Source organism: Coenobita brevimanus, chromosome 31 (assembly GCF_032717465.1).
Source record: "Coenobita brevimanus isolate Jiangsu-jjx chromosome 31, ASM3271746v2, whole genome shotgun sequence".
In the NCBI taxonomy this organism is placed as follows: domain Eukaryota; kingdom Metazoa; phylum Arthropoda; class Malacostraca; order Decapoda; family Coenobitidae; genus Coenobita; species Coenobita brevimanus.
In genome coordinates, this window is record NC_136984.1 from 751,221 (window position 1) to 762,964 (window position 11,744).

At 44.1% G+C, this 11,744-nt stretch overlaps 1 protein-coding gene across 1 annotated transcript in view; it reads left to right on the forward strand.

Moving 5' to 3' along the window:
- Positions 1-11,402, forward strand: part of mv (lysosomal-trafficking regulator mauve) — a 105,406-nt gene extending 94,004 nt beyond the window's left edge. The window contains exons 50-58 of the mRNA XM_080269058.1: positions 437-518; positions 2,172-2,307; positions 4,419-4,571; positions 5,386-5,578; positions 6,217-6,329; positions 7,249-7,481; positions 8,064-8,318; positions 9,664-9,735; positions 11,279-11,402. Of these exons, the coding sequence (XP_080125184.1) occupies positions 437-518; positions 2,172-2,307; positions 4,419-4,571; positions 5,386-5,578; positions 6,217-6,329; positions 7,249-7,481; positions 8,064-8,318; positions 9,664-9,735; positions 11,279-11,402 (1,361 nt within the window). The remainder of the gene's footprint in view (positions 1-436; positions 519-2,171; positions 2,308-4,418; positions 4,572-5,385; positions 5,579-6,216; positions 6,330-7,248; positions 7,482-8,063; positions 8,319-9,663; positions 9,736-11,278) is intronic.
- Positions 11,403-11,744: the final 342 nt, after the last annotated feature.

The window sequence follows — 11,744 nt, forward strand, 5'->3', positions numbered from 1 at the left end:
GTGAAGTTTGGGATTCGCAAGCCTGTCCCTCTCACTCACTCTCTCCTAGTTAGTCTCTCATTCTCCATTCATTCCACCTCAGTCCTCTCAATTTCTCCCTCCTGTCTTCCTTAGCTCACATACTCTCCTAGTTAGTCTCTCATTCTCCATTCTCTTCACCCCATCCATTCATATCTTTCTTCATCCTCACTCACACACTCTTCTAGTTAATCTCTCATTCTCCATTCTCTCCACCTCATCCTCCATCACATCCTCTCTCTCCCCCCTCCCCCCATCTCACTCACACTCTCCTAGTTAGTCTCTCATTCTCCATTCTCTCCATTACATCCCTCCATCACATCATCATTCTCTCCACCGCACCCCTCCATTACATCTTCAATCTCCATATCACTCACGCTCTTCTTGTCAGTCTCTCATCGTGATCAAATTGCCGCAGGGTTCAACATGGGCGTGCGACAGAGTGGAGAGAGGGTTCACCATGTTCAATTGCCTCGTTGGAGCTCCGACGACCCACGCAGGTAACGAACCCAGTAGATATCGCTTGTTTAGGGTCGCGTAGGCCTGTGCTGGGGATCTGTGGTGTGGTAGGATTGGGTGTGGTGTGATGTGGTAGGATTGGGTGTGGTGTGATGTGGTAGGATTGGGTGTGCTGTGATATGGTAGGATTGGGTGTGATTGGTATGGTGCGTATGGTATGGTGTGGTAGGATTGTGTAGGGTGTGGTGTGGTATGGTGTGGTAGGTTTAGGTGTGGTGTGATGTGGTAGGATTTGGTGTGGTATGGTATGGTGTGAAGTGGAAAATAAATAATAATAAAAATAATAATAATAATGATAATAATAATAGCAATAATAATAATAATAGCAATAATAATAATAATAGTAATAATAATAATAATAATAATAGTAATAATAATAATAGTAATGATAATAATAATAGTAATAATAATAATAATAATGATAATAATAATAATAATAATAATAATAATAATGATAATAATAATAGTAATAATAATAATAGTAATAATAATAATAATAGTAATAATAATAATAATAATGATAATAATAATAGTAATAATAATAATAATAATAATAATAATAATAATAGTAATAGTAATAATAATAGTAATAATAATAATAATAATAGTAATAATAATAATAGTAATAATAATAATAATAATAATAATAATAATAATAATAATAATAGTAATGATAATAATAATAATAATAATAATAATAATAGTAATAATAATGATAATAATAATAGTAATAATAATAATAATAATAATAATAATAATAATAATAATAGTAATAATAATAATAATGTATGGGTAGCAAATGTATTCTGCTTTTTAATCAGACACTTTGACTTCTGATTAAGCCTTTGATGATGATGATGATGGTGTAGTGATAATAATAATAATAATGATAATACAGTAGTCTTTCTATCTACCTATTGCCAGACACCTTAATCCCGTAAGGGGTGGCCACAGACAAATCACCTCCATGTTGCCCTGTCCCCTACCATGTCACTGCCCTGCTCTTAAATTACCCCCTCCTCTGTTGCATAGCTCTCCATTCCATCCCTCCTCCCCATCCTCATTCTTCCCCTCCCTCTCCCCTGTGCTCTCCCCCTCCCTCTCTCCCTCTTCCCCCTCCACCTCACTCACATACACTCTCCTTGTCAGTCTCTCACCATCCTCTCCACATAAGCATATTGTGTTATATTTTCCACATGGTCAGGTTTATGTTGTTAGTCTCTTACTCCCCATCTTCTCCACTCCATCCCTCCTTCTCATCCTCGGTCTCCCCCTTCCCCCTCCACCTCCCTCACATACACTCTCTTTGTTAGTCTCTCACTCTCCATCTTCTCCATTCCATCCATCCATCTCATCTTCAGTCTCTACCTCTCTCCCCTCCCCTCCGTTTCACTCACATATGCTTTCCTTGTTATTCTCTTACTCTCCATCTTCTCCACTCCATCCCTCCTTCTCATCCTCGGTCTGCCTCTCCCCCTCCACCTCACGCTGTCCTTATTAGCCTGATATTTTCCACACGGTCAGGTTTGTGTTGTTATTCTCTTACTCTCCATCTTCTCCACTCCATCCCTCCTGCTCATCCTCGGTCTGCCTCTCCCCCTCCACCTCACGCATTATATTCTCCACATGGTCAGGTTTGTGTTGGTTCACCGTGCGGCGCTGGAGTCTCCCCTGGTCACACACCACCTACACCACTGGATAGACCTGGTGTTTGGGTATAAGCAGACAGGCAGGGCAGCCGTCGACGCCATCAATGTCTTCCACCCGGCGGTATGTGGATTTTTTTCATAAACATTGTCTGATTTATTGGTATTAGGCGGGGACTTTCATGTGCTGCCTTCAGGAAACCATTTATTTATTTATTTATGTTTTTTACATGTCCGACTCTCGGCAAAGCCTTCAGGGCCTATTCCCAAGTCCAAGTAGTCCTCCTTGGGGCCCAGTAGTCCTCCTACACCTCCACATGTCACCACTTTGGCGCTAACACCCACCATCCATACTGAATACATGCTAGGGCTGTCTCCTACAGGACTGGCGTATTGGTATTAGCGGGGGTATTTTTACAACAACACCCACCGTCCATATTGAATACATGCTAGGGCTGTCTCCTACAGGACTGGTGTATTGGTATTAGCGGGGGTATTTTTACAACAACACCCACCGTCCATACTGAATACATGCTAGGGCTGTCTCCTACAGGACTAGTGTATTGGTATTAGCGGGGGTATTTTTACAACAACACCCACCGTCCATACTGAATACATGCTAGGGCTGTCTCATACAGGACTGGTGTATTGGTATTAGCGGGGGTATTTTTACAACATGTCGGCGGGTCTGCTAATAGATGAGAAAAGTCTGCTTTTTTATGAAATTCAAATCCTTAAACTGTTCCCTGCCCCAGCTGGGATTCAAACCTGGATCCATCAGGACTGCAGGCCGCCTCTATACTGATTCTGTCACTGTCTCCCCCAAAGTAATTTGTGATATAACACTTTCACATAACACGCTTTTCACCATAGAGCAGTGAATGAAGCTAGGAGTGCAGTCAAGTCAGGTAATTTGTGGTTAATTTAGTCTTAATACCTACTGTGATTTAGAACTTCCAGGAATTATAAAGAACACAGCATATGGGTAAAGTTATGTAATGGGAATGAACAGTGTTGTAAGGCTCTTATTTGACTCCAGCTAACCACAGTGCTTAAGTGGGTGGGGAGGGGGAGGGGTTCCAAGGCTTGAGGCACACAGCAGCCTCTCAGCACAAGGTTAGTGTGGTAGTAGCAGGGACAACAGGGTGGATTAGGGCCTTGAATCCACGTCGCCCTGTCCCCCGCCATTTCACTGCCCTGCACCCAACTCACGTCCCCCTCTCTCATATACCTCTCCACCCCATCCCTCCATCTCATCCTCGGCCTCCCTCTGCCTCTCCCCCCCTCCACCTCACTCACATACACTCTCCTAGGTCAGTCTTTCACCCTCCATCCTCTCCACATGGCCAAACCACCTCATCGTATTCCTCCTAACGCTTCCTATCACATCCACATTCATGTATAATGTATTCATGTATAATAATATGATTCGTGTATAATATGATACGAAATGGGACGCACTTTTGAATGGTAGGTTGCCAGGGTACGACAATAACAACCTCAGAGTCGTGCGCCGCGACTGTAACACAAATGTCTTTATGCCTCTATTTCTTTAACTTGCTATTGCACCAGTACACACTAATACGCCCATGCTGGTATTCTTGCTAGTAAAGGAGGCTCCCTAAGACCTTTTCCCAAGTGGTTTATTTTGTTAACTACATCTTACTGGCTGGCATTTTTGTCAGTTAAGAAAGCTCCCTAACACCTTTTCCTAAGTGATTTATTTTGCTAACTACGCCATACTGGCTGGTATTCTTGTAGGTTAAGGAAGCTCCCAAACACCTTTTCCTCAGTGATTTATCTTGCTAACTACACCATAGTGGCTGGTATACTTGTCAGTTAAGGATGCTCCCAAACACCTTTTCCTAAGTGATTTATTTGTTTATTACACGTTACTCTCCTACTGTGTTACATGAATCATTCTAATATCGCCATACTCATGTACTCTTCCTCTCTCCAACTCGCACCCTTCTCTCTCATATACCTCTTTACTCCATCCCTCCATCTCATCCTCACTCTTCCCCTCCCTCCCCTCCCCTCTACCACACTCACACTCTCCTAGTTAGTTTCTCACTCTCCATTCCTCCATCTCATAATCAGTCTCCCCCTCCCTCTCCTCCCCTCTACCTCACTCACACTCTCCTAGTTAGTTTCTCACTTTCCACTCCTGCTTCTCATCCTCACTCTCCCCTTTCAACTCTCCTAGTTAGTCTCTCACACACGTTTCTTCTGCAGACCTACTTTGGGTACGATGTGGAGAGTGGCGGGGACGAGATAAGCCGAGAGGCGCGTAAAGCGATGATAAAGACATACGGACAAACACCACAGCAGTTGTTTACCAGCCCCCACCCCCCCGCCACCTGCCCCCCACCACCACAGAGCCCCCAGGTGGGTGTGTGAGAGAGAGACAGAGACAGAACTAGAGAGAGAGAGAGACTGGCAGATGGAAAGAGAGAGAGAGACAGAGAGAACTAGAGAGAGATGGACAGAGAGAGAGAGACAGAGAGATGGAATAAAAGAGAGTTAGAGAGAGAAGATTGGAATGAGAGAGACAGACAGAGAGATGGAAGCAGAGAGAGACAATGAGAGAGAGAGAGAGAGAGAGTTAGTTTTCTTTATGTGTGTGTGTGTGTGTGTGTGTGTCTGTGTGTGCGCATATGTGGCCTGTCTCAGTTCCTCACATCACTGTACGTTTCCTTTGCTTTCAGTATGAGCACAAGGATCAGAATATTGATAATATTTAAAATAATAATAAAACAGTAAACCCTCGACGTACCGAGCCCTTTTATAACGAACTTCGGATATAACGACCCACCATTTCCGGAGCAAACCAATGCCAGACATAGCGAATATTGGTCACTATCCAGCAGGAGTGTACATCATAGGCATTGTAATTAGATGTACTACTTCATACAGGTGGGTATTCACTGTACATGTACTGTATAACTATATAAACCACTGAATTCTCCATGTGAAGCTTCATAGAGTAAGTTGTGGTGGTGCACGTAGGACAGAACCTCTCCACGGATATAGCCACCTTGGGTCAGTAATCCCTCGGTTAATAATGAGCATTGGATATAGCGAACTTTCGGATATAACGATGCCCCTCCCCCCATTTAGTTCATTATATTGAGGGTTTACTGTAATAATAATAATAATAATAATAATAATAAAGATACTGCTTTTATTTTTGCCGTTCCAGTCTCCCGAGGTGCTACACGAGGTCCGAGGCTTACACTGGGGTACCTACGCTGGCTCTCCTGCCGATGACCGTCCAATCTTATCCCTCGTACAGAACCTCAAGACCCCTGCCACCGCCCTCACCAGCCTGTCCCACTCAGAACTGCTGCTCATGCCTCCGTACACGCTCATACTCAGCCCTCGACACAATAAAGGTGAGATTTAGTCTGTCTCTTGTTCTCGGTCTTCCTCTCTCTCACTCTCACCAGCCTGTCCCACTCAGAACTGCTGCTCATGCCTCCGTACACGCTCATACTCAGCCCTCGACACAATAAAGGTGAGATTTAGTCTGTGTCTGTCTCTCTCTCACTCACTCACTCTCTCTTGCTCTCTCCCTCCCTCTCTCACACCCCTCACCTGCCTGTCCCACTCAGAACTGCTGCATATGCCACCCTACACCCTCATACTCAGCCCTCGACACAATAAAGGTGAGATTTAGTCTGTCTCGCTCACACACCCACTCTATCCGCAATCCCAGGGTCTGTTATGGTGTCTAATGTTGTTATTGTGTTCTTCTGTTCTTCTTTTCATAACTGCCTGGATGTCCACAGGTCCCTGGTGTCCATATGTAGTGTCCTTCTGTTCTTCCGTTCCATATTAAGTGTCCTTCTGTTCTTCCGTTCCATATTAAGTGTTCTTCTGTTCTTCTGTTCTCTTCATAACTGCCTGGATGTCCACAGGTTCCGGCTGTCCATATGTAGTGTCCATTAAGGGTCTGTTATAGGATCTGCTGTAGTTATTATGTTCTTCTGTTCTTCCGTTCTTCTTGTCATAACTGCCTGGATGTCCACAGGCTCCGGGTGTCCCTATGTGGTGTCCTGGAACCACCGCGACGGCATCATTCGCAGTCGCCGCCTCAAGGACAGTGTTTCTCAGCCTCTCATCGCCGTCCCTTCGTATGATGAGGTGAGGAGGCCCCAAACACCATTTCCTTAGTGATTTATTTTGCTTATTACACCTGGCAGTCCTCCCCTGTATGATGCTTGTATTTTCATTGGGTATAGAAGCTCCCTAACACCTCTTCCTTAGTGATTTATTTTGCTTATTACACCTTGCAGTCCTCTCCTGTGTTACATAAATTATTCTAATATCACCATACTTTGCATAAATACTGTACAAGCTTGAGGTAGGTAAAAAAGATCCCTAACACCTCTTCCTTAGTGATTTATTCTGTTTATTTTTCTTATTACACCTTGCAGTCCTCTCCTGTGTTACATAAATCATTCCAACATCACCATACTCTGCATAAATACTGTACAACATTGAGGTAGGTAAAGAAGCTCCCTAACACCTCTTCCTTAGTGATTTATTTTGCTTATTACCCCTTGCAGTCCTCTCCTGTGTTACATAAATCATTCCAACATCACCATACTCTTCATAAATACTGTATCATGAGGTAGTTAAGCTTGTATTCTGTATTCTTCTTCACCAGTTTGTATGATGAGGTAAGGAGTGGTAGTTCCTTATGTTAATTTTTAAGTGATCTGTGTATTTGTTTAAGTAATCTGTATGTGTTTAAGTATGTAATCAAGCTAAGGATAGTTATAAGTTGTTTAAGTAATTGTGTATTTGTTTAAGTAATTTGTATGTTTAAGTAATCTTTGTATATGTTTAAGTAATCTGTTTTCTTAAGTAATCTCTGTTTAAGTCATCTGTGTGTATAAGTAATGTGTGTATTTGTTTAAGTAATCTCTGTTTGTTTAAGTAATCTCTGTTTTTTTAAGTAATCGGTGTGTTTGTTTAAGTAATCTGTGTATTTGTTTAAGTAATCTGTTTGTTTAAGTAATCTCTGTTTGTTTAAGTAATCGGTATGTTTGTTTCCCAGGTGCGATGGTGCAGCTGTGGGGTCAACCAGGTGTGGGTGGGGTTGGCGTCGGGTCAGGTGTTGGTGTACGCCGTCTCGACCAGTGCGGTGGGTGAGGAACTGCAGGCCGCCACCCCCCCGGCCCTCCTCCTGGCACACACCGCCCCCATCACCCACATGCACCTCTCGACTGCCTTCAGTATTTGCGTGTCGGGCGGGGAGGATGGATTGTGTGTGATATGGGACACTAACAGGTATCTATCTATCTATCTATCTATCTATTTATGTCTATCTATCTGTCTAACACACATGCATCTCTCAACAGCCTTCAGTATTTGTGTGTCTGGCGGCGAGGATGGATTGTGTGTGATATGGGACACGAACAGGTATCTATGTATCTATCTATCTGTCTGTCTGTCTATCTATCTGTCTGTCTATCTATTGCCAGATGCCTTAATCCCATAAGGGGTGGCCGCAGCTGGTAGGAGTGTGTATGTTTTTTTTCTTTACATGATATCATATGTGTGTACATTTGGTGGAGTGCATGTACGTTTTTCCTCCCCATACAGGATATCATATGTGTGCAGCGTGGGGTGTGGTGGTGTGGCCGTACAGCTGGTAGGAGTGTGTGTGTGTGTGTACATTTGGTGGAGTGTGTGTGTGTACATTTGGTGGAGTGTGTGTATGTTTTTCTCCCATACAGGATATCGTATGTGCGCAGAGTGGGGTGTGGTGGTGTGGGCATACAGCTGGTAGGAGTGTGTGTGTGTGTGTGTGTGTGTGTGTTTTTCTCTGTACATTTAGTGGAGTGTATGTGTGTTTTTCTCCCCACACAGGATATCGTATGTGCGCAGCGTGGGGTGTGGTGGTGTGGGCGTACAGCTGGTGGGGGTGAGTGAGACCCTGGGGGATTGGGTATCAGTGACGCCGCTGGGGGAGGGGGCATCGGTGCTGCGCCTGTACACCGTCAACGCATCGCTGGTGGACTCGGTGGTCACCCCAGCCCCCGTCACTGCCATAGCCTTCACCGTGGCCCCTGAAGGCACCGCTGTGAATGCCGTGGCCACCAGTCTTGCCGATGGGGTTATAAGGTGAGTCGCGGAAGTTAAATTCTATCTATCTATCTGTCTATAGCCCAGCACCGTACTCCTGCAAAGGGTGGCCACAGACAAAGTGCCTCCAACTTGCTCTGTCGCCCACCATTTGACTGCCCTCCCCCCAACTCGCTTCCCCCTCTTTCATCTCTATATATATTTTCCTTGTTATTTGTCTGTTAGAAGATGCACAGGTAAAATTCTGTCTGTCTATCTATCTATCTATCCATCTGTCTATATATCTATCTATCTATCTATCTGTCTAAGTATCCGCTGTTAATGCCACGGCCACCAGTCTTGCCGATGGGGTTATAAGGTGAGGTATACACGATAAGTAAATTGACATACTCCACTCACTCAATGTACTGCTGCTCTCGGGTGTCTGCCTTCCCTCTCGACCATCCTTCCTTCCTTCCTCTTTTGTCTTTCTTTCCTTCATTCTTTCCCCTTCCTTCTGCCTACGGGTGACTTTACACTCCCTCTTCTGTCTTTCTTTCCTTCATTCTTTCCCCTTCCTTCTGCCTACGGGTGACTTTACACTCCCTCTTCTGTCTTTCTTTCCTTCATTCTTTCCTCTTCCTTCTGCCTACGGGTGACTTTACACTCCCTCTTCTGTCTTTCTTTCCTTCATTCTTTCCTCTTCCTTCTGCCTGTGGGTCACTTTACACTCCCTCTTCTGTCTTTCTTTCCTTCATTCTTTCCTCTTCCTTCTGCCTGTGGGTGACTTTACACTCCCTCTTCTGTCTTTCTTTCCTTCATTCTTTCCTCTTCCTTCTGCCTGTGGGTGACTTTACACTCCCTCTTCTGTCTTTCTTTCCTTCATTCTTTCCTCTTCCTTCTGCCTACGGGTGACTTTACACTGAGTGACAAGCCAAATAGTTTCCTGTACACCAGGAAACCATTTACTATGCTGGGTGGTAACCATATAACCAAATTATGGCGCCTGGTGGTTTAGTGGGTAATTAAGGCGCTCCAATCGGATTGAGCCGGTGACGGTTTATATCCAAGGGGTGGTTGGGGTTATTGCTCATGTAATGCCACTCAGGGATGAGTGAGGCTGGTCACTCTCATCTTAAATCTCAGGACCAAGTTGCCTAGCCCTGGGCTCCTATGCTCCTCATGGGGCAACATAGGATTAGATGATGAATGATATATGAGCAGACAGATAGATAGATAGATAGATAGATGGACAGACAGACAGATATAGAGATGATGGATGGAGATAGATTATAGATAGATAGCTATGTAATTTAGACACAGACAGACAGACAGACAGATAGATAGAAAAATAGACAGGCAGATAGATAAACAATTCTAATCTATTCACTCCCTGTATTCTTAGGCTGTGGAGTATGTGGGACCTTCGCCCAGTGAGAGAATTAAAGACAGACCGAGCGAGGCAGCCCTTCACCTCGTAAGTTGAGAAATTCCTCTTGTTTATATATTCTCGGCTTTTATTTGTGAAGAATCTTTTGGAGAAGTGTAGGTGTTGAAGTTATGTAGCCTTTTTAGATTATTATTATTATTATTATTATTACTATTGTTATTTATTATTATTATTATTATTGTTATTATTTCTATTGTTACTGTTATTATTATTATTATTATTATTTCTATTGTTACTGTTATTATTATTATTATTATTATTATTATTATTATTATTATTTCTGTTATTACCCATTTTAAATAGAGGAGTATTGTTTTATTAATTATTATTATTTTTATTATTATTATTATTATAATTGCTATTATTATTATTTCTGTTATTACTGGTATTATTTTTATTATTATTATTATTATTATTATTATTATTATTATTGATGGTGGTGGTAGCAATAGCAGTAGCAGTAGAAGTAATAGTAGTAGTAGTAGTAGTAGTAGCAGTAGTAGTAGTAGCAGTAGTAGTAGTAGCAGTAGTAGTAGTAGTAGTAGTAGTAGTAGCAGCAGCATACTGTTCTTACTCTTAACTTGGCCCAGATTTTCGTCCTTTTGCAGCTTATTTCACGTAGCTCAGTGGCAGAAGACACTGCAACAGCCCTTCATCCTATCCATAGCACTTCTTCGTGACTAGCATCCCACTCTAGTGTTAATCTATTGCCACAACTCAGCTTTCAAGATGGAGGGATGGCAAATTCTGGGCCAAGTTTGAGTCTGTCTGTATTTCCCACTGCCTATGACCTCCAGTCTTTCAAACGCAGTGTGTCCAGGCATCTCAAAATGAATGGATCTTGAATTTGGCTCTCTGTTATATTGTTTTTGTTTTTTTCTTGGAGGGAATAATTTGCAGGGTCCTGGCCTTTGGTTCCTTCTTCCTTGCATTGAGAGAGAGAGAGAGAGAGAGAGAGAGAGAGAGAGAAAGACAGACAGAGAGAGAGAGAGGGAGAGATAGACTGAAGGAGGGAGGAAGGGAGAGAGAGAGGAAGAGATAGACTGAAGGAGGGAGGGAGGAAGAGAGAGGGAGAGATAGACTGAAGGAGGGAGGGAGGAAGAGAGAGGGAGAGATAGACTGAAGGAGGGAGGGAGGAAGAGAGAGAGAGAGGGAGAGATAGACTGAAGGAGGGAGGGAGGAAGAGAGAGGGAGAGATAGACTGAAGGAGGGAGGGAGGAAGAGAGAGAGAGGGAGAGATAGACTGAAGGAGGGAGGAAGAGAGAGAGAGAGAGGGAGAGGTAGACTGAAGGAGGGAGGGAGGAAGAGAGAGAGAGAGAGAGAGAGGTAGACTGAAGGAGGGAGGGAGGAAGAGAGAGAGAGAGAGGGAGAGGTAGACTGAAGGAGGGAGGGGGGAAGAGAGAGAGAGAAGGGGAGAGATAGACTGAAGGAGGGAGGGAGGGAGGAAGAGAGAGAGACAGAGAGGGAGAGATAGACTGAAGGAAGGAGGGAGGAAGAGAGAGAGAGAGAGTGATTGAGTGGTAAGAGAGAGAGAGAGAGAGGCGCCGCTGAGAGCCTTGTATCGCTTCAGGCTGCAGTACACGCCAGACAGCCACCACCTGTGCGGCATCACCGAGGGGGGCGTCCTTGTCGTGTGGGAGACCTCGCTCGTTAAAACCAAGCTGCCCAAGTTCATCACGGTGCCGTCAGGGTAAACCACTCCCTAGCCCCGTTGGAAGGGGTCGCAGTGCTCGTTGGAAGGGGTCGCAGTGCTCGTTGGAAGGGGCCGCAGTGCTCGTTGGAAGGGGTCGCAGTGCTCGTTGGAAGGGGTCGCAGTGCTCGTAGGAAGGGGTCGCAGTGCTCGTTGGAAGGGGTCGCAGTGCTCGTTGGAAGAGGTCGCAGTGCTGTTAACCCTTCCCGTACTTCGTGTAATGGTGCAGAAGTCACCCACTCGTTACTGAAGGACCCAGGCTGCACCTAACCTAATCCCACCCACTCATTACTGAATCGCCCCTTGATGGAAAGAAAAAAAACATCGTAAATCAACGCCTAATTTA